The sequence below is a fragment of the Triturus cristatus genome, chromosome 9 (assembly GCF_964204655.1).
Source record: "Triturus cristatus chromosome 9, aTriCri1.1, whole genome shotgun sequence".
Classification (NCBI taxonomy): Eukaryota; Metazoa; Chordata; class Amphibia; order Caudata; family Salamandridae; genus Triturus; species Triturus cristatus.
In genome coordinates this window covers 112,066,717-112,090,509 of record NC_140592.1, presented here as the reverse complement: position 1 = coordinate 112,090,509, position 23,793 = coordinate 112,066,717, and the positions used below count along the sequence as shown (strand labels likewise).

General features: G+C 42.5%; 1 protein-coding gene across 2 annotated transcripts in view; it reads right to left on the bottom strand.

Annotated features, from left to right (window-relative positions):
* The window catches only part of IL5RA (interleukin 5 receptor subunit alpha), a 185,624-nt gene that overhangs the window by 101,165 nt on the left and 60,666 nt on the right, over positions 1-23,793 (bottom strand). For both annotated transcript variants that reach the window (XM_085627561.1, XM_085627562.1), the window contains exons 3-4: positions 15,265-15,416; positions 3,963-4,104 (exon numbers count right to left, since the gene is read on the bottom strand). In XM_085627561.1, the coding sequence (XP_085483687.1) occupies positions 3,963-4,104; positions 15,265-15,416 (294 nt within the window). The remainder of the gene's footprint in view (positions 1-3,962; positions 4,105-15,264; positions 15,417-23,793) is intronic.

The following is a 23,793-nucleotide window of genomic DNA, read 5'->3' as shown; positions in this document are numbered from 1 at the left end:
CTCCAACAAAACCTGCAGAAGGCCAGCATTCAGGAGATCTGCATTCAAGGAGCCTGAAGAGCTCGATAAGGCGTACATGAGTGGCCCTCACTAACGCTCAGTTGCCTGTATGTCTTGGTCCAGTTGCACCCTCCCACATGCTGAGCTCAGTTTGTACTCTGGGGTCAGAGGCCATTTTGTTTCAGAGCATTCTGGGAAAGATGCCACTAGAGCAAACTGCTAAAGAACAACACAGACTACAGAGGGACAAGAAACAAGGATGGCAGCGTTGGAGAAAGAGGAGGAACACATACAGAGATCCTGCAGTGAGAAACCGTAAGGGCAAAGGCAGATATGAAAGATGACGATCCACCGAGCAGGTCAAGCCGCGGAGAGGCAGGGAAGGCACAGGCAGATGACAGACAAGGGTAAGATTGTCACAGGCAGTGAGCAAACACAGAGCAAGGGGAGAGATGGCATCGGGCAGACAGGCACAGAACGGGCACAGAGAGCGTGAAGGACAGTGGGAGCTAGCTTGTAGCCTCTCTGAAAGGAGAAAGACAAAAGTTCAGATATTGGGGAACTGTGGAGAGCACTGGCAATGTTTAGGGCAAAGAGATGTATTTAAAGCAGACATAGGCATAAAGAGGTAAAGCCGGGGAGAGATGGGAAGTGACCGAGGATAGGTAGGGGGCAGGGGACAGGAGTGGGGAAGGGGAAATGAAGTATGGGCAGGAAGAAGAGTGGCAGAGGAGGTGTGCAGACAGGAGAATATGTAAGCGAAGGCAAACAAAGTGTGTTGGGAGAAGGAAGGGAAACATGCATGTCCAGGACAAGCAGGGCTGTGCAGAAAGTGCAGAGTCTGCATGCCAGGCATAGCCACCGCTACACCCCCTCAGGGTCCAGCTCACATTGCACTTAAAATAAATTTAAAAGGGCTGTGCCAATTGAGAAGCAGGCATGGTAATGAGCGTGTGCTGCTGACAGGGCTCGTGGGGATGGGAGACTCAGTAGTCTGAAGCAGAAAGATCAGGAACGCGCCTGTGGTCTGAACTCCAAGGAATGCCGCACTTGCTCCATCCTGGTTTTTGTAGGAAAGAAATGAGAAGCAGAACACTGCTCCTGCAACGGCATATCAGTCAGCACAAACATTACCAACTCCAGAGGAGACATCTTCCAGGCAACATGCACCATTTCTGGGATCACACAGGTGTGTCAGGAGAAGAAGGGATGATGCCCAGCAAATGTGAGGAGATAACAAGAATTACAGTCCTGTTTACAGAAACGGAAGTCAGAGCTCAGACCGACTGAAAACATTGAGTGCTCATTTGGAGTGCTCTTGGACAAAGGAAAAAGTAGTCCCTTTTATAGTTGTTAAAATAGAACAGGTGAGAGTCTAGAAGTAATGGGGACCTGCTCCCTGGGAGGGAATAACCAATGAAAAGGAGGGACAAATAGGAAAGATTAACCACTTTGAAGCAAGGATTTTTTACGGACACTGAAAGAAACAAATAAAAAGCAATGGGCGGGCTGTAAACCCACAAAGTATATATACAACATGCCCCAAAGAGACAGCTCAAGCACTGGCTAGGCTCGACCTAATGACCAAAAATGATGTTATACTATCACAAAATGTTGCTTATTGTGCCACATAATTTAGTCAACCCTGTCACACAATTTGGCCCTCCCTTGTTGCATAATTCCAGTGGCCCTGATCATAGGTCCAAAAATCAATGTAGCTTAAAAAAGCAATAAATTTGTATTGCACTAAAATCAGTTATCGCAGTATCATTCCTTTTTTGTTGTGAGCTTCAAATATAGAAACCCACTCCAATGACTTTCAGAAGAACATTTAGGTTGGTGTAGGGGAAAAATGAATATGCCTTATTACCAAAGCTGGCATTTTCAAGAAGCAACTACGGCAAAGCAATCCTGTTGTGTATTCCGAAACTCACCTTGCTCCACTAAAGGCTCCTCAACATGCTGCAGCACACTTGATCTCTGTGATTGGCCACTCTGATTACATGACTCCTTTACTACGCTCATTATACTGCCCCCTAGTGATGGCACATCGACATACTAACCTGTACAGGCCCAAACCTAAACTCCGATAAAAATCACTAATTGCCAAGTAAATTAAAGGTCTGTGGACGCTCCAACCAGTTACAAAGCCCCGATGCTCCACTGCTTGATATCCGAGTATACGATAAAAAATGTTCTCTGACCACCCTTTTTCTGGATGTGCTTTGACAGCATGCTACTCCAATTTCGATTCATAGTCCTGCCTCTCTAATCACCTTCAAACAAGAATTAAAACCTTCCTCCTCGAGCAATGTTTCTCCTCCCCTTCCTTTAATCATCAGGATCAGCCCTGTCACTAGTATTTCATCTGGTATTTTGGAGGTGTACAGGAACTAGTTGACTGTTGTTTCTGGTGCTGATTTCCTCCTCTGGGGCCGATTCTGATCCGGGTCGGAAAGCACTCCAACCGAGCCGGATCCGGAGTGTTTTCCGACCAAGCCGGAGTCCTGCAGTCCGACTAAGCGAGTACGAAGCAGCCGTATGCTGTCGACTCGGTTCGGTCGGACTCCCATAGAAGTCAATGGGAGCCGGTCGTACGACGCGTACATGGGCTCCCATTGACTGAATGGGTACGTCGCAGACAAGTGCGCCCCCTACAGTGAGTGTGCGTCGTGCCATCTGCACTGTACATGCCTGTGTTCGGGACACCCATGGGTCTCCCCCTGTGTCCGAGTCATAGGGCTGCGGGTGACAGGGGGTCCGACGCGGACCCCCAAAGGCAACCACCCGGACGATTTGCGAGCCGGACACTCCGGCTCGCACAGGCTGTCCGACGCGTGCATCGTACTGGCTCGGTCATGAATCGCATCCATTGCACGCCACGGTTAGCTTACGACCGAGATGTACGGAGCGGTTCGGACCCGGAAACGAGTCGGTTGGTGAATTTTATGTAGCTCGCATTGTACTTGCTCGCTCGTACAGCTGTACGAGTCAGGCGGAAAACACGCGTGCGGCGCGTAGTTTTTACGGCCGTATCGCGTTCGGTGCCCTTCCGACCCGGATCGGAATCGGCCCCTCTGTCGGAGGTTTTGCTAATACTCTTCCATCAGTCGTCCGCTCTACTAATACCATTAAGCCTCTTGTCCCACCAGATAATCATCTTTGTATCTAACTCTTACCAGTTTTTCATTTTCCTTAAATTGGTTTGTGGTGGCCATCCTAAATCCCCCTTCCCTACATGTGCCTTATATTATCAAACTATGCACCTTCCATTGTAAAGTGTCCTGATACCCTTAAACCTTGTGCACACTATATACAAACGTTAATACAATAAAATAAAAACCAATTCAGCAAGTTACAATTCATGTATCTCATCTAACTTTGTTTCATACATATTTGATAAATATTGCTAACAGCTCTCAACGTTTTAAGTGCCCGACTTAAAAAACAATATTATCTGGAGGGGTTGGACTCCCGCAGAATAAATGGTAGCGGTGGTGGGGTAGGGCTTCATGTCACTATTTGGGAAGGCCTCAACCTTAAATAATATTAATTATTCAGAAAATGCAGACAATGGGTTGATCAATCTTGGTTCTCACCGTGTGGGTGTTAAATGGTAATGAATGCTTTGGCCAGCATTTAATGGTGAACCACTAGCCAATCAGGATATGAATTGCACAGTTTTTCTATGTCCCTCACATTAGACTCTTATTTTTTTTTAAACATTCTGTTGACATGTAGCAATGCTTGTTAGACGACATTGCTTAGCAAGCATATTAGGAAAGAGCAAACAGTTATTGTGGCTTTTCTTAAAATAGCCACAAAGAGGATTCTCCTGAACTGCTGATGCTTCTATAGATCATGTTCTAATCTCATTAGTTAATGTTCTATAGTGCTTGGTCACTGAGGTGACTGAACTTCATCCTTGCTAAAACATCCAAAGATGGTGGACAGCCTCTTACCTGGATGAGGTAGGAGTCGGACCTCAGCCCATTGACTTCTCTCCCTGACTGTACCATTTGTATATAGAACAGTGGCGACACGTGCAGAGAGACCCTCATTCAGAGCGAAAGTTTGCTTCTTCTCTTTATGCAGAGTTTCATACTAATTGAAAGGTAGAAAATAAATAATTTCAATGTTGTAATCTGTGAGAAATAGTAAAAGGTATCAATTATACTTTGCACTAAGAAAGCAGCATTTCAATTGTTTTCTGGCCACATCACCCAAATCCAATCATTATCCCTTATATGGCTGCGAAAGTGGCCTCTCTCAACAAGACAATATATAGACCTGGCATTTCTTTTACAAATAAGTTTTACCAGGTATGGTAGGCCAGTTGGTTCACCTGAAGAAAACAGGGCACTCATTTGGTGACCTGCCAAAAGGAGATTTGACAAACCTAGCACATTGCAGACCGTTTTAAGGATTTTCAAATCAAAATCAAATAAAAAGCAGATGGCTTCAGAGTAATGGCATGCACATCTATGTTCTTGATTGATGGAATACTGTAGACATTTGTAGGGTTTATATTGTTTTATATATATTTTTATAATTCATTGCTTTGTAGGTAACTATATAGTCGTGTATCAGTTTTTCGATTTCTGTAATGTATACAGTGAACTAAAATAATCTCAAACTTTATCTTTTACAAGGTCTGTCTCAATGCTGAAAGCACAGTTGTCTCCTTCCACTCCGATAAGGTCTGAATGCGCTACTGCCCGCCAGCCCTAGAAGTGCCATACTGAGGTGGCCTCCGTCTGTGTCAGGAGAACACCATCTTCACTCCTAATTAGAAAATTGGAATGTCAAGCACGTCATTGAAGACAATGGAGTGCTCCGGGCTTCCAATGGCTGGTGGAAGCCCGGAGCATCAACATTCCAATTTTTGCCTTTCAAGTTGTTGCTGTGAACAAAGGCCTCACGGAGTCCGAGGGGATTTCAACCCCCTCAGGCTCTGTGAAGTCTTTGTTTTACTAATTAGAACATTCTGCCCTCTAGGGGAGGAATGTTCTAATAGGCTTATAGCTCTCCGTATCTGGCTTATACCTGCCATTAAAGGCCCGCTCCATTGTTAAAGGCCCTCGCTGTCGGTTCAGGCTTTTAGCGCTGGAGAGGGTCCTTAATGGATGGTATAGCCTGCTACTGCGGGCTATAATGCTATTTTAGAACATCAGAGTGTTGGGAGCTCTGTTGAAGACAATGGAGTAGCTCTGGGCTTAAAATGGCTGGTACAAGCCTTCTGCTCCAACATTCCAATGTTTGTCTTTATGGTTTCTCCTTTTTTTATTTAGAATATTCTACCCTTAGTGGGTGGAATGTTCTAGTAGCCTTATAGCCCTTCTGCCTCAGGCTATACCAGTTGTTAAAGGCCCTCTCCCTCATTATAGGCTTTTGCCTGCGGCTCAGGCCTATTACTCAGGTTTAGGGACTTTAACAACAATGTATAGCCCTCAGCAACTGGCTGTAAAGCCCCCCATAGGAATGTTACTCCTTATAATGCTACCTTGACTGCCTTATGTTCCCTCTTCATTCCCAGATCCTCTGTGCATTCCCCGTCAAGGGTTGTACAGGAGGAATGTGCCTTTCTCCCCGCCTCACATTTTCAAGATAACACTTATGCATGTGCGGTGTTTATTTCTCTTTGTTTAACCCGATGTATAAAGAACCAACCTTTTTGCTTTGTACTACAGATCCCAGCCGACTGGACACGCTATATTTTGACATATGCTGACTTGTATTAAATGTCCCCTACCTACACTGTGGTGTCACATCTGGTCTATACAACTGTCATAATTTGATCTGGCTATTAAAAACCCATTGAATCAGAAGACGGAAGGGAATTTGTGGCAGGGTCTCACTATTAATATTCTTATTATAAATTTTGTAGAGCACGCAATTAGGGTGTCCTAGCGCTAACTCATGAATAGAAGATTGTTGACCATGTCCTTTTTCCCTGAGAGGGACAATGGGGATTGCTTCCTTGGGAAGGATTCAGGAGCCATGTTGTTGATTCTACCTCTTTGAGAAGAAAGTAGTAGACATCTTCCTTAAGAAATGAGAATCATCGCCTGCGTCAAATGGAGGGGGAACAACTGGTAGCCACCATTGGAGTGGCTATTATCTGAGGTCTGGTTCCCAGTGTCTTGCATCACAGCAAAATTGAAGTCATGCTACAATCCTGGAGTTCTGATAAATGCCCTATTAGTAGGGCCACCAAAATGTTCTTCCTACATACACAAGTTGCTTTTTATAGGCATACTCTATTAATGTTTACTGTAACAACATTTAATGAAATTAACTCCCATTTTTGACATGTTGCACTAAGAGGCACTTTCAAAACTTTCAAATACAACTTCAGCCTCAATTGGCCTCAGCAGCAAGTGATACCTGTCTTGTCTCACTCGGAGCAGCATGACAGTCTACAGGGGTGCTAGAGGCTGAGCAGAGGTACACCTGGTCGCACATCTCATCACCCATCACTTTCTTGTAACCTACAGTGTGACGACCGAAGTGGGATGCATTTTCCCCAGACATGGGTCCCATGCACGCTGTGCCACTGGGACCAAGCTAAACCTGGCTCATGACCCTTAGTAAGGCCGAAAGTGGTTCTGGGTTGTTTGTGTTCCAGTTAGGGGATAACTTGGTCTGGCATTTGGAACTGAACAATTCCCATTTGCACAGGGTCAAGACTTATTTGCCTATGGCTAGGTCCACACTGAGGTGGCACCATGCAAACAATGGATTGGGATGCAGCTCTGAGTGATTACCAGTGGTTGAGATTAATTCAAGCCTTCCATTCGTCACTTTTTTGTATTATACAGGGGAAGGACACCAATAAATCTGTTTGACCTGCAGCCTGAAAGGACAAGGGTGTTTGTTCAATGATGGGTCGCACTATTTTTCTTAAAATCATTACCCACCACTTAGGGGGCTTGCATGAAAAAAAGAAAGTCCTTGGGATTATAACTTTTTATGGAATGTATTTAATTATATATTGTATTTTAATTTATATTTGATCTGGCAGTTTTTAAAACCCGTATACTGGAGCTCTGCATGTATTTTATACCCTTTTTTATACTATTTTTATGAGAACCGAAATAAAATGAGTATTGTAATCCACCTATGAGAGTTACTTTTTTAAATTTACTGCTGTTTATGTACTTTTATGATCTGAACAAATAATGATCGAATAAAGTTGCATTGATTGATAGATTGATTGATTGATTGACAAGGGTGTTACAGACCTTATGCAGGTGTTAATGTTCACCTGACAGACTGTGAGCAACTCCTCTCTCTCATCCAGCACACTGAGTGAGAGTCCTTTCGAAATGGGTGCTGATGAGCAGCAAAGTGCAAGTATTTCCAGGAAGAAATGCATATATTGGGGTTTGGCTTGGAGGCTGATGAAAATGGCTGCTTCCTAGGACAGCTCCATGCCGGTGCCTACATGACAACCCTTTTCTTCAGGATTTATGGGGTTTTGAACTTATCTTGTTTGAGCTGGGGTAGGGGAACAAGTCAGTCTGCAGTAAAAACGATTTTCTCCTTGAAAGTGCGATCTGACTGCGATGTAATTTGTCCTTCTGCTCAAAGTATGCGAGGCAGCCATGACATGAGGTGAAGCTGAAGTCACAATAGTTAAAGACCCGCCACTGCCATCACTTCATTATACATTAAGACGAATACTTGTAACTTTCATTGATTCATTCATGCTCTTTTTTCAACAGCAGTTATTATAAAAAGAAAGTATTTGGAGTATTGTTCATTCTACAAATGGCAATAAATATGTCAGTCATTTCTGTCAGAAAATAACGTGGGTGGAGAGCGCACTCTATTAGAAATTGTAAAAATAGTTTAAAGCGATATGCGTGCTAAGTTGCCAATATGCCTGCGATGCATATGTGAAATAAATTAAATGAAGTGGCCTAGACCCTGAATGGTGACTAGGGGGCATATGTATCAAGCTAATTTTTACTCGCAAACGCTGCGAATCGCAAAATACAGCGTTTGCGAGTAAAAATTCGCAAAACGGGATGTATTAGGCAAAATCCCATCGCAAAATTAAGGAATTGCTAATTTAGCGATTTCTTAATTTTGCGTAATCATTTAAGAAATCGCACATTGCGATTTCTTAAATGATATGTAAAAAGCACCCAAGTTGTGCGAATTATCCTTAAGAAATCGCAAATTACCACCAACTTCCAGTTGGTGGTAATTTGCGATTTCCTTTCAAAATGCACTATTGTTAATTTTGCAAAGTGCCACGTGACGCTCATACATGCCCTTAGGGCATGTATGTGCGCCATATGCACACACATGCTCATTTCAGGGGTGCATCAGGGTGTCATCATGACACCCTTGCACCTTTGAAATTATTCTCAAATAGCAATTAGCAAATTGCGAATTCGCTATTTGAGAATTACTTCCCATTCATTCCTATGGGTCTCCTGGCCCATAGAAATGAATGGGCAGGTATTCCTTAATTGCGATTTCGCAATTTGCTGATCGCAATTAAGGAATTTTAAGAAATCGCAAACAGTTTGCGAATTTTTAAATACATCCCGTTTTGCAATTCTCAAATAGCGATTCCTTAACAATCGCTATTTGAGAATCGCAAATGGTGATGTTGATACATATGCCCCCATGACTGCAACCTGCACAGCTGATGAATTTTCTTGCATTCCATACAATTTATTAATCCATTATGACATTGAAATGTAAACATAATAAACATAATAAACAAGGAATATTTACATGTCTAACATGAAACTTTCAATAGAAAAATAAATTATCCACATTGTGATATATCCACATTATATTATTCTTTGCGTGCCACAAGGTTATTGCGGCACCAACACCCAATGCATTTTGGGACACGAAGTCCCTTCGTCAGGGGTATTCTGAAAGGAAAGAAAGGAGACTATTCTCAATTGTTGCACACCTGGATTCAAATGAAATGTTAAATACTTATGTAGTGTATGTACATATCGTGCTCCCTTCACCACAGTGTTGTGAACAAACGTGTACCTGACTTTCACTTACTATCTTGATTCCACAAAGTGGTTCCTTCTCTATGTAAAAAGATGAAAAAGAGAACACAACTCTAATGTACCAGGACCACCAATGAGGGAATGACAAACAAGCTTATCCAGTAAAACCAAACACGTACCTGATGGCAATACGTGTGAATATTCAGTGTTTCAAAATCATGTTCCCTCTCTGGGACACCTAAAAATAGAAAAGGTGCCTTTGTATAAGCCACTATTAGAATCCATGGTGCTCTCAGCATTACAACAAAACTAAAGTTTATAAACTCACCTCATTGAGTAAATGAGTGTGAATTAGTAGCGACCGTCAAACGATGATTACAAGCTGTTTTATGCAAGTGGCTGAAGATTTCTTCAGGTAGCCCAATGCTTCGTGGCACCTAAAACATATGTAAACCTGAATAAAGTATACGTCCGATATAGCGAAAATACAAATGAAGTCTTTATCATTCACAAACCGCAAACCGTGCTTACCGAAGCGTGTCTCTACTTAACGTCGGTTGTTTATTATGTTTATTATGTTTACATTTCAATGTCATAATTGATAGATAAATTGTATGGAATGCAAGAAAATTCATCAGCTGTGCAGGTTGCAGTCCTAGTCACCATTCAGGGTCTAGGCCACTTCATTTCAGCCCTTTCTGTCAGCCATGGTGTGCTACCTTTTTATCTCTACGGAAGAAACAATTATTGTGAGTTTTAACTTTTAGAACTTGTGAAAGTACCTATGCATGGTTACATTTAAGCTACGACATTACTCACCTAACAGAAAGGAAATGTATTTATTTCTTAAGCAGAATATTTGGTGCGCTTTCCATGCCGGCATCTGAAAGTCTGCACACATAACTGTAAATGAACACATTTATTTTTTCAGCTTGTATATATAGGTGACTCGTCATATTTTTAACTATATGCCTACATTATAATATGCACGAGTTTTCAATGTTTGCAGACTATAGGGTTTTTATAAGTACTGTTATGGACAGAGCATTTACTTTATCTCCTGTTTTATTCAAAGGAGCTGGGGGCGAAGAAGAATACATGTATCGCTAAGGCTGTGCTGTCATCCAGGAAGCTATCCCTTAGTCACCTTTCTGACCACTCTGCATGCAAAATGAAAATTGATTCTCCTCAGGCTGATGGATTCAAGCATGGCACCAAAGCCAGTTTCACCACCCTCTTAGCATGAAGAGAAAGCACCACGGCTGGTAATGTATCTATGAAAACAGTTAAAAAGACCCACCTTCATCTATGAAACCTAATTCTGGATTAACCATGGAAGCCCTATTAGAATGGATTATAGCTTTCAGACCATTCATAGAGGAAACAAACAGAAAGCCTCTGATAATAGATGATAAATGGTCTATCACGGTAACCTAATTTTGGAGATAAAGCAACATATTAGTAATGCAGAGAATGTTGTGCAGAGACTATCTAATCTAAAATCCGAAATCAAAATCCCAGGAAAACAGGCAGAGAATTTGGAAAAAAGGAATAAAAGAAATAACCTTATAGAGCATGATATGCCTTATAGGGGGGTAGGTTCGGGTAAATAAATAGTCACACTATTGTACATAAAAGTGTGAATCCAACGACGTTTGTATCTGGCATTAAGTATGAGAATAACAATCAAATGCACACTTGTTTGATTTACGGAATTGAGTTTGATTATAATTTATTATACCTGTACAGCTTGCATGAGAAAGTTTAATGCACCTGGCATGGGCACCCATACCCTACCTCAAATATACTCTTTGTTACTTATAATTTTTGTTTGTAAAAATGCAAATAAAGATATTGTTTTTTAAAATAGAGCATGATCTGCCTTATGGGGTGGAGTTTGAGGATGCAATGGCTGTCATGAAAAATGTCTTATCCAAATTGTTGGGGCTCAAAGATACAAATGACATTAACATCCACGTAGCTCATCATCTGGGTAAAACATTACAGCTGATAAGCAGAAATGAGAAATCAGGAGGTATAAGAATGCTCTTTTTAGAGTATACTGTTCTCATGAAGGTGATGATGGTGGTAAAGGAGAGAGAACAATGTATCTGTTCAGGACATAAGATTTTAGTTTAAAGCATGTAGCAAATTGTACAACTGAGAGCCATGAACAATTTTTTGATTTGTGAACCAGCACTGAGGCAATGGAGGCCACTTTATGGCTGAATTCATCCCTGTTTGTTTAGAGAGACTCACAATGGAAAACTATAATGTATGAGGATACTGAGACGCTCAGAAAATATAGTATAACATTTGAAGGCAAATACATGGATATTTAGAACTGTTATATCACATATTTGTCATATTTCAATATGTTTCATTATTTGGCTGTGCTTATGGATAGATGATAGAATGTTCCTTGAGTTAGGTTGTTGTAAAATAAAATTGAATGTTTTTGTTTTTCCCTCATGTTTTTTATCCTTGTTATTTTGTGTAGAGCTCCTTGGGTATGGTCACAAGTCTTTAATTGTCTGTTGTTGATAGGCAGTGGCTGGGGGTGAGGTTTGCTGTTTATTTCAGTGGTTCTCATCCTCCTTTCAAACATTTTCTATTTCATTCTACAATTTTAGTCATAGCTTATTGGCTCCTGACTGTCTCTCATTTTATTCTTATCTAGTGCCATTCTATTTACTTTTTTCTCCAGGTGGTGTTGATATATTTCCTGTGTGTTTGGGGCTAAATGCATCATGTTTGATGTGAAGTTTTCAGTTTTATTATTTTCCTTGACCAGTGTTGACTTCATGTCATGGTTAGATTTGTATCTTGGAATGTGTAAGATGTGCGTAACTCCATCAAGAGACAAATAGTTATTTCCTAATAATCTAAATGTAAAATTATTATTGCATTGCTTCAAAAATCCAATTTTTCTGTAGATGAGGTGATGAAATTTGAAAGACAGTGTGTGAGTTATGTTTCTACTGCAGAACATTTCAGAAGGAAAATGGATCATTATCTCATGCCATTCTGAAGGCAGATACATTTTATTAATCCTTAAAATAGATGGTATACCTATAGTATATTGCCTATGTTTAGCCCAATTAATCCTGAGGTTTCTTTTTATAATGGTATTAATATGATCTTGAATAAACATCCCAATGAAAATGTATGAGCAGGGGGTGATTGTACCAAATACTAAACCCACGTTCTTGACAGGAAATCTAAATATAAGTATATTTGATAATAGAATGCAAAAACATTGTCAAGAGTTGTTTCACAAAGGGAATTAACTGATACTTGGAGGATACATAATGCAGGTGTTTGTGAATTTTCATATATGCCCCTAGTACATGGATTTAATTCCAGAATTGATTGAATAAAAAATGGCTGTCTTCTATACTCAGAAACTGGAAATATCCTGACATCAGATCATGTACCAGGTACATTAAATTTTGATTTTATCTTTAAAAAAAAAGAAAGAGCATAGATGGAGGTTCAATACTAGATTGTTCAATGATATGCAATTTGTATCTAAATTTGAAGCTTTTGCTAAATAAATAATTGTACCTACATCCAGTTGTAGATACTTCCGTATGCATCACTTGGGATACCTGTAAGGCTTCTGAAAAGGATTTAATTTAAAGTGTGTCTTACATAAAAAGATCTATAATAAGTATTTCAAAGGCGTGTTCAAATTGAGTCCTTAATACACACACACTTTACTTCTAAAAAAAAGTACTTGAAGAATTGACAGAACCTCTACTGGGCTTTAACCAATAAAACATTGGAAATGCATATGTTTTTCAAATAAAAGCTAGTCAAATTGTATGGTGGACAAAACAAAATGGGAAAAGGATTGCCTATTTATTTGGAAACTAAAAAGGAGAGATGAATAGCACCTGATTTTGAGGTATTTCTAACTTATTTCCATTTATAATCTGTTAATGATTTCAGAAATTGTTAGAGATAAAGTTTATGTTAATTCTCAATGGGAAAATTATTTGAATACATTGTGGGTAATTCAACCATGGGATTTTATATAGTCAAGAATTTATACCACATCTAGTGCACCCAATACAACACAAACAATATTTTGTCTTTACAAAAGACTTCATCTTAAGCTTTAGTTTCAATTCCGACTGCCTAATTACAACCTAGGCGGTCGGAAGTGAAACTGGCCGGCCAGTCGGAGACTGGACGTAATTCCTATGGACGGCATTTCCGACGTCCGTAGGGATTACAATGTTGGTTTCCAACAGGCTTTCCATGTCGGGCTTTCCGACATGGAAACCCTGTCGGAAAGAGACACTGGGGGCTCCTAGCAGGGCTCCCTTCACCCTGTTAATCCCTGCACCGTGTAGCAGGCAACTTGAGGTCAGTCTGTCCAGAGACCACGACGGTGTTGGTCGGACGCAACTCCGACCGACATTGTAATGTTTGATGAAAAACATTTTCTGGTTGCATTTCCATATTAAAAATGTTAAATTAAATATTACATTGCCTTTCCCATAAAAGTGGATGCATTCTTATATCTATGGCTGCAAGGAAAATGTGCAATGCAAAACAACACATTATGGTTAAAAAGCAATGGGACAAATCGACCCTTAACTACTGTGTCACATATCCGTGCTCTTACCAGCTGCTTTACAAAAGAGTCACTTACGGCAATGTAGCAAATAAAACAACTCACATCAGCTTCTGTTGCATGATGGAGGGAGTGCAGTCAGGCAACCTCTCGCCCTTTCAGAGCACCACCTTTTCCAACTGTCACCTGGCACAGCTTACAGACTATGACTTTCTTTATTTTGGTTAGTATAGCATTGCAGATTATGTTAGAGTTTACAGCTTCTGCACACCCATCATTATGTCTAGCCATTCAGGATATGGTTGTGCCTACATAGTCTCTAGTTTCCTTATTGTGATTAGTGTGACATTGTAAGATATTACAGAGTTCAGAGCTGCTAAGCTTGCAAGATATGTTATGGATCACAGCTGATGTAGATCCTTCATTTTGCGATTACGGCAAAACAGGCAGCAGCATATATCTATGCAAGTATTAGTATGTATTTATACTTATGCATGTATTTATAGAGTATGGACCTACTCAGAGACGTACATGGTTAGCTGTTCAGAATATGGTAGAGTCCTGTAGCTCCTTCACTGAGGTTAGTATGGCATTGCTGATTATAGTAGAATTCACACCCACCACAACTTCTACCATTATAGTTAGTAGTTCAAGACCTGGCATTGCCCAAGGCTTATGCATCCTCACTGTTATGCTTTAATAAAGCTGTGTAGATAACAGAGTAGATTATGGAAAAACTTCTAGATCTGGTGCTCAATCCGAGCATCGTGCATGCTTAGTAGAGCTGTTCTGGTAGTGAAAGAGATCACAATAGGACTCACAACTCTTCCTCTCATTCAGAACATCGTGCAGCTCAGATCTCATGCAACTCCTCTCTGACACTTGTGCAACTCAGAGCTCATGATTCTTTGTTATTAGTAGAGCTGGACTAGTAGCAACAGAGATCATGGCAGTTTTCCCAGCTCTCCATCTCATTCATGACATCATACAGCTCAAAGCCCATGTAGCTCCTTTATTGTGGTTATTACAGCATTGCAGGTTTTGGCAATGTTCATAGTTCCTGCAGTTCAGAGTCATTTCTACAGCAGGCATTCTAGATGGCTATCTAGTGTAGCATCAGTAAAGGAGGTGGATGGTATTAGGATGGACACAGAAGCACCCGTTATGGAACTTTTAACAACTGAGAGGCTGTAGCAAAATGTCACGTGAATTGTGCTGCTTGAGATCCTTGCACCTTGTAAAACATATGTAATGTGCACATGCTAAGGCCCTCGTTCAGAATCAGCTGTGAATACCAAGTCATGCACACATTTCAGCTTGTGTATTAATACATATTCTCACTTATGTGCACATAATGCACCACTTGAGTATTTACCCTTAAGATTTGCTCCATGTGGCGCATGGAACAAATCGTGCATGCAAAATACACAAAATCTGTGTTTGCATACCTCAGAAATAGGAGAAAATAGCCCAATTTGTTATGCTACCCCCATTCTCAGACTTGTTTCCCAGGATTAATCACAATTTGTTCATCTGGTAAATACCACACTCCATTGTATCAGTAGTTATCAAACATGCAATTTGCAACTAGAATTATGCAGAACAGAGCATGAGCCCTTAAGTGGTCAATACAAACATCACTGAATTTGCAATATATACTGTACATTATGTCCATATTTAATATGTCACCTGCATTGTCTTGAATGGAGTCTCCAGAACCACCGCATACCGTATTGTATCATGGACATCGAATTCCATGGACAGATTCTCTTTCCAGGATATTGTGACTTCTCCCAGGGCCGACTCCATGATTTGAAGATCTACAGGAGGAAGGATCCAATCTGATGAGGGAAGACCAACAGTTAAAGTTAACTTCAAAAATCCCATGAAAATAAATTCTACAGGAAAATATATAGAAGCATAATGTGTGCTCTTGGAGCCCTAAGAATGATCCATTGCAAAGGCGCTCCCTCAACCCGAAGAGCAACAAAGTGGACCTGTATAAAAGTCACATTCAGAAACAATTATCATAAACTAACACTTATCACTGCTTTGTGAAAATCCAGTAGTGCGCTACCAATAAGCTTGTTAAACAAAGCACAAGAGCACAATGTGAATTTTATAACTGTGATTTGATGTAGATATTTTAAACTGTGAATTGTAACATCTCATGTCGCTTTTATGGCCTTTGGGGCCGAAATAAAGTCTAACAAAGCAAGAATTGTTAACTCAACTAGCATTAACAAGCCAATTGGTTTGACAACTGTACTAAGTACTATTGGTTTTGAGTAAAGGAGGACAAGCGCTGACAACTGCATCTGAAAATTGATGCTACAATGAAAAGTAAATCTAAGATTAAATGCTACAGATAAAGGCAACTGGTTTTATCTGTACCTTAAATTTTACAGATGCATATTCCAGCCCTAGCTCCCCAGTATTACTGGTCCGCTTGGAGACTGTAAGATACTACCTCATGCATTTCAATGGAAGCTGAAGAACGTAGCTAAACAACAACCAACAAAAACATAGAAACCAAAATACTCCTGTGGGCTGACCCAAGATCTGATTGACAATATAACAAGCCAATGGCTGAAGGAGACTGGCCCAAAGCCCTTTAAAGTAATTATATAATACAATATGTTCAGCATGAATTCTGCGAGAGCCTTATACAATAACCTTAATAACAACTGTAAATTAGACAGCGTACACTACCAAAAATGCAGCATTTTGCTTGCCTCATCGCCAATCGCAATATATCCTGGAGATTCACTGCTAATACTGGAGTCAAACTCATTACAGTAATCAGCCTACATTTCACTATGTCTTCTTTCCCAAACAGCTACCTATGAAATCCAGAACAGATTAAATAAAGAAGTAGAATCTTCACCTATCTGCACTGGAAGATCTGCTGTTGACAGATTTAGAATCATTCACCCCCTTTAATAAAAGGTTGAATATGTACATAGAAATGCTTCTTATCATTGCTGCTACAACATCCTGAAATAAATGAGACACCAAAAACATTTTTGTCCATGTGCTGTTTATAGGTTTAAAGTGCTCCCAGTCACTGTTTTGGAATAGCATTGTTATATTTTTACCTGTTATTTTTAATAAAATTTAAATGTAGTAGTTTACAAGGTATACAATAAGTCATTCTATGTACAATAAATATGTTTGCATGTGTTTCATAATCTCCCTATATTTAACTCACAATAACAATTATTTTGAAGCCAGTGCACATTCATTCATGGAAAAGCAACTACTGACAAGAGGGAGAAGGAAAACAAAAAAGAACAAAATAAATGTCAAAACAGCAAGTCCTTCTGGAAGGTCTTACCTACATATTGAAGCACAATGTTACTAATTTTAAATATGAGATATGTGTGTAAATAGCTTCAACCAGCTCTAAAAACTTAATTCACATTCATTTAAATGGAAAATTGAAAACACCTTTAACATCTACCAAAATGTTACCATTTAAAAATTAAGGAGGTATTAAGCAAGATGGGAGAAGATGGGTATCCTGAGTACCCAGAGGTGGAAAGGGGATGCTGGAATTCGATTGGGATTGCGGTCTACAACTATATTTAGCTTCTTAAAAAGTATATATGATGCCTCAAATAAGAAAAATCTGTAGCACCTTCTAAAACTTGTATGAGAAAACCATGACTGGAAAATGTTTTCTCTCAAACATGGTCCATCAAATCAAATCACCTTAGTACTCACCACCAATTATTTTTAAAGAACATAACTATCACCCTTCCTAAATTATCTTTAGTGTGACCTCAAATCCAGGCATTCACCACAATACATTTTAATTTAACAAATGAGGTGGTGCTTTATCATCAAACAACTCCAACAGCTCTGTTCCTGTAACCTTCCACCTAAGTAGTCCCATGACGAACCCACCAGCTTACAATTTTGTGATTTTCACCCCAAATGTTAATGGTCTGAGTTACAGTAGCACTCTTATCTACAATGGAGGACTTTTCCATGTAGTTATTGAATACAGTGGGGCAGGGCACTTGGCTTCACCTCAGGACCCTCTGCCTACACCTGGTTAACAATAACATGGGAGTTCCCTCCCCCTTATGAGCAGGGGATTTGGTCTAGAGGCTAAGCTGTTGAATCTGGAGACCTAGATTTCAACTGCAACCTTGGCACATGAGGGAAAATCCTCTGGTTGTGGGAAAATAACTCATTCTCCTTATCTCTGGAAATATGATTGCAAATATGGTCAATGTAAATCTCCACTTTTTCAATAGTCTCCTAATGTTCAGGGCTCCATTAGCGGGCCTGATTTGTGCTATAAGAAATACAATAAATAGCAAATTTTCAAAAAGCCTAACAAAAATGTTAGTGTTTAGATATTGTGACAAATGTATGTAAAGTGCCTTATCCATAGCGTTTGTACAATGCCTTAAACAACTCGCAATCAGAAGCTTTAATTTAAAAGAATGGGGAAGGAGTATTGGTTGGGCATCCTCTCCTATTGGACCTTTTCGAGATTGAACTGTGGTTCCCAAAGGTGGCCAGTGTTTCATACGTTGTTACCCTCATGGATCTAATCTCCTAGTTCACGCTTCTTAAATAAGGGGGCCAAGTAACCTTGTACTATGGGTTTAACTTTCACCTGGTTTGTACCAGAATACTTCTAGAAATCAAAACTTATGGGGTTTGTTATATATCATTGTACTATTTGGGGTGTTAATTTAGCAGAGGCCTTGCCTCAAGATGAAGCACAGTGCTGTGTCTAGTTACATGCATGGGTGTCCCAAATGTAAGGTTACTGAAGTATGTGGAGACATTTAAAAATAGATGCATGAGGCACTAGAAACCAATGTGGAGATAGATTCCATACACTATGACCTGCTGCATCTTTTGCTCACGGTACAGTTATAAAGTTGTCCTGCCAAGGATGACTGATGTAAGGTATGCATTGCTAAGGTATTTTACTAATCTGGGCAAACTGGGTTTTGGGAGAGCGCTTCAATGTTAATCAGAAAATCTGGACATGCTGGGAGGATATAATGAAATTGATTTCTCGTTCTCACTTTCATTTTACTTAGAGGGGGGCATGTCACTGAAAGCTCAAGCCACGTTCGAGTTGGATACCTGGCTCTTGCTCAGCCCTAGGTCCTCTTGGAACCTCAAGCTCAAAACAGCCCAAGCTTTGACTGGAGGTGATGTGACCTTGTGGCCACCGCAGCCGACCATGCAACATAGGAAACCAAGTTCGAATACCTGCCTTACCTCTATATCCTACAAATTCTGGCAAATAACCCTGTACCATAAGAAAAACGGTGTAATGTTGTTTGTCTGTTGTGAGCACTCTTATCTCCTTCGACAGGGTTCATGCTGTGTGAAACTCAAAAAAATAAAATGTGAATTCTCCTGCTGTAATCTTACCCTCTAAGAATTAAAGACTAAGCATTAACCTTGGATGTCAGAAAGCGATAAGCCTCTAAAGGCTGAATTGGACACTGGAAAATCTGAGCTCCATCTTGGCTTCCAGTCTTGACAAAATTGTATGATCGTAGGCAAATAATTTATTTCACTGGACCACCTATTCGTTCATTAGCACATATAAACGCCTCTTCCCTTTCTTGAGTTCAGGAGATGCACTGTACAAAACCTCTTGTGTTTAATTTATTAGCGTATTATGTTGCTCTATTAGAGCATCCATGAGAATCTAGCCCCCAAATAGGGCACACATGACAACTCTTAGTTCACTAATAGTATTTTCATCAGTGTGAGGGGTAGGAATGTTTCTCGGTGCAGGTTTAAAAACTCACTGTTAAAAAGTATGCTGCATTTCCAATGAAAATAACTCCTGCGGATCCGCTTCATCTGGCATTTCATAAATGTATTAGTAAGCGGATGACCAGCACCAAATAGCTTCTAGATTTTCGAGGTCCTCTGCCAACTGTCCCTGCCTCCCACAACATTCTCATTAAACATTCCAGATTTCAGGTGGAATGTTCCAACCCCAAGCACAGACGCAACTAGAACATAACATATATTCCCCCTTTAACACAGGAAGAAAATGTGTAATTTTGATGCAAACAAATGGAGAAAAAATATATTTATAACAGAGAGTAAGTATAATACCCCACAATCATGGATGAAACAAAATTGCTGCCTAGCCAAAAGAAGGCAGAGGTCTGTAGAAAGAATAAATAAGAGGAAATCACCCATCAATATGATCCTCATACGACACGGTGTAAGCCTGACCCTTTAGGGTTGATCTCAGGTAACCCAAGGAACCGACACCCGATTACCATTTTTACTACCCACAATGAACTCCCCGTTACATTTCACTAACCGAGACATACTCCACCACTCACCAGTTGGCACTCTCACCACATTCACTTCAATAATCTCATAAAGACCTAGAAATCTGCTCTTCCCTTTCTTAATAAAGTGCAGTCCTTTAATCCACTCTTTATCCCCCACATGCCACACTTGCACTTAAACCGAATGCTTTTATCAAACCTGTCTTTGTAGTTCCTTTGATGATCAGCTATTCTCTTTTGAGCATCAAAACTCAATCCATCCTCACCCTCAACACCCACCAACCACTTAGGGTGTACTTTTTTACGGTCTTCTCCCCTTCAACACATACAAGGAAACAAAATTAGTTGCTGCACTAGGTGTGGTTCTGTGTGCCCACAATTTCTCTCTAAGTATCTCTTTCAAAGGACTCTCAGTATGTTTAGCAAGTTGACCGCAAGCCTTGACCATACTATTCTTGCTTTCCACCAAACCGTTTTGCTTGTGGGAAATGAAGCACTGTCCTCATATGATTCACACCAACATCTTTCAGAAGGTCTCAACAATATCAAAACACAATTTGCACCAAAATCTACAAGGCACCTCAAATGGAGACAAAGGAGCATTTCTTACTACCATACTTTTGTCACTATGAGCATGCAAATTGCATTCCTTTACCCCTCTGTCCATCATATGATCCACACTTGCCCACCAATAGGTTTCTCTGGCTTTGGTTTTGTTCCTTCCCAAATGCCCTTCATGAGCCAAATTAATAATCGTGTCACTTAAACTATCTGGTGGCACTATAATCAAAACTCTGCATAAGATCTTAGCATTCACAGATAATTTGTTCCTCCTCTGCTGAAATCCTTCTAATTCCACAGGAATCTTACTTCTATCAGGCCATCCCTTAACCACATACTCTTGTTCTGCCTATAAAATACCATTACTGTCAATTGCCTCATTCCATTCCACCAAAGATAGCGCACTTTCCTGCACCCAAAACACAGCTATCTACCTGCTCACCCTCCATGTCACTCACAGGTAACCCAGAAAAACAATTTGTTGTATGATTTGAAGATGCAGACAAGTATTCCACTGGAAAATTACAATCTCTCACTCCATCAATCCATCTACAAAAGGCGTAAAGTCACCCTTTCACTACCCTTGGAACAGGAAGTCTAGGGTAGCAGTACCATGCTGATGAGGATTAGGCAGACCAGGACAACCCATGCCATGAGGACCAAGGCAGCCAGACCAGGATCACACAAACCATACCACCCCAAGAAGACCTAATAAGGAAGACCAGTACCACTGAATGTAATACCAGGTTGGCCAATAGGACAAGGACCACGATAAGAAGGATCAGGATCAACCCATTAAAAACCTCACCTTTTTCTGCCCACTTTTAGATCTGCGAAGTATTTGCTAAAAATTCAGAGCATGCAAAGTGAATAAAAGCTAGGACTGTTACATTCAGACCTCTGAGTGATAACAGATGTAGTTTCTTACTGGCATAGTAGTCTGAAGGTGGATCTTAGGGCAGAGAGACTGAAACGTGACAGAAGGGCTGTTGGAGGGAGGCCCACCGGGTAGTCGGGGAGACTATTCCGGGCACCTTCCTACCGCAAAGTTATAGCCGAGCGCCGCTGAGAAGCCCCCTCGGGGAGGTCCTTCTCCTATGATCGTACTAGGCCCAGTAACACCACCACACTGGACTCAATAGCAGTTGCAAGATTAGATTCTTTATCGGCAGTAATACGGGTAATATTTACAGAGGGATCGAGGGATCCTATCAGAGTCTCAATGTTCGTTAAGAAGATAGGGTAGCGGGACAGTCTTAGTACCAACCAGGTACGGGAGGGCTCCGTGCCTGACCTTGGATGCTGGTCTCAGAGCGGCTCGGACGTGGAGAGCCGCGACGGCGTCTGCAGGGCTCGGATGGTATTTCCGCTTAGGTCGAGCCGCGACACGGTCAGCAGGGCTCTGGTGGTAGGTCCGCTTTGGTCGAGCCGCGACGAGGTCAGCTGGGCTCAGGTGGTAAGGTTCAACAAGGTCGGGCCGCGACAGCGTCAGCAGGGCCCCAAAGGTTCGTGAAGGTCTTTAAGCACGGTGGAGCCGCGACGTCGTCAGCAGGGCTCAAGTGGTGGTTCAGGGTGAGTCTTCTTCCGTAGGGTCAGCCGCGATCCGATCAGCAGGGCTCTTGACTCCAGGATACAACTACTGCCCTGTTGTCGGGTCGCCCCAGATATAGGACGGGAGCCCTTTGATGTCCGGACCCTTGCGCCCGGAGGGGGCGGAGAGGCCGGGTAGGGAGCGGCCAGACGCCCAGCAGGAGAGGCGCCAGGCCCCAGAGAGCTGTGGGGCGGTCACACCCAGGTGTGGAGAGACGGTTGGGGGTCCCATCGATACTGCCCTCTGCCGGGAGTGGGAAGGGCTCACGTGGTATCCCCCGGGCCAGGGGTTGGCGTCTCGATGTCGGGCCTCGCTGGGACCGAGGCCGGGTAGAGCAGGGTCATACAGATGGTCACGTGGAGTGACGTGCAATCCAAGATGGAGGAGTCCTGATGTGCATGGGACCTCGTGTGGCTTAGCGCGGGGAAACAGGACCACGCGACGAGGCCGGCTCCCACACGCGTCCCCCCCAGCTGAAGGCAGGGAGAGTCACCCATCTCCTTGGGGGTTCTCCTCGCCGAGGCGGAAGAATCGGGACAGGCCGTCAGCATTGGCGTGGTCGTTGCCGGGCCGGTGTTCTACAGTGAAGTCCATCCCTTGCAGTGAGATGGACCAGCGCAACAGCTTGGGGTTCTCGCCCCGCATTTGCATGAGCCACCGCAAGGGCCGGTGGTCAGTCTGGACCCTGAAGTGGGTACCGAAAAGGTAGGGCCGGAGTTTCTTGAGAGCCCATACCACAGCGAAGGCCTCCCGCTCGATGGTGCTCCACCTCTGTTCTCGCGGCAGCAGTCGGCGGCTGATAAAGGCCACCGGTCGGTCGAGGCCCTTGGCGTCCAGCTGGGAGAGGACTGCCCCGACCCCGTACTCCGATGCATCGGCCTGGACTACAAATTCCTTGCTGTAGTCGGGGGCCTGTAGCACAGGGGCAGCGCAAATGGCCGCCTTGAGAGCATCAAACGCGGTCTGGCAGTGGGGCGTCCAGTGCACCGTCTTGGGCCGCTTCTTTGAAGTGAGTTCCGTAAGAGGGCCCACAATGCTGCCATAATCCTTTATGAAGCGTTGGTTGTAACCTGTGAGGCCTAAGAAGGCCCGGACAGCGGTTTGGGTGGCGGGAGGCTCCCACGCCTGGATGGCGTCGACTTTTAACTGGAGGGGGGCCACCTGGCCACTCCCCAGCTGGTGGCCCAGATAGGTCACAGAGCCTTGACCGATCTGGCATTTACTGGCTTTAATGGTGAGCCCGGCTCTTTGGAGAGCGGCCAGGACTTCCCCAAGGTGTCCTAGGTGCGCGGCCCAGTGGTCGCTGAAGATAGCAATGTCATCGAGGTAGGCCGCGCTGAAGGCTTCGAGACCGGCCAGGACCTTGTTTACCAGCCTCTGAAAGGTCGCTGGGGCGTTCTTCATGCCGAAGGGCATCACCCGGAAGTGGTAGTGGCCATCGGGGGTAGAGAAAGCTGATCGTTCTTGTGCGCCGGGAGTGAGCTTGATCTGCCAGTACCCAGCGGTGAGATCAAAGGTGCTTAGGTAGCGGGCGGCCCCTAAGCGATCAATCAGCTCATCGGCTCATGGCAAAGGGTGGGCATCGGTCTTGGTAACTGCGTTCAGGCCCCGGTAGTCGACACAAAATCTGAGTTCGGGGGCCGTGCCGGGGGCGGCGGCCTTTGGTACCAAGACTACCGGGCTGGCCCACGGGCTGTCGGAAGGCTCGATGACTCCGAGGGCGAGCATCTTGGCGACCTCGGTCTTTATGCAGGCTCGGACTCGGTCAGG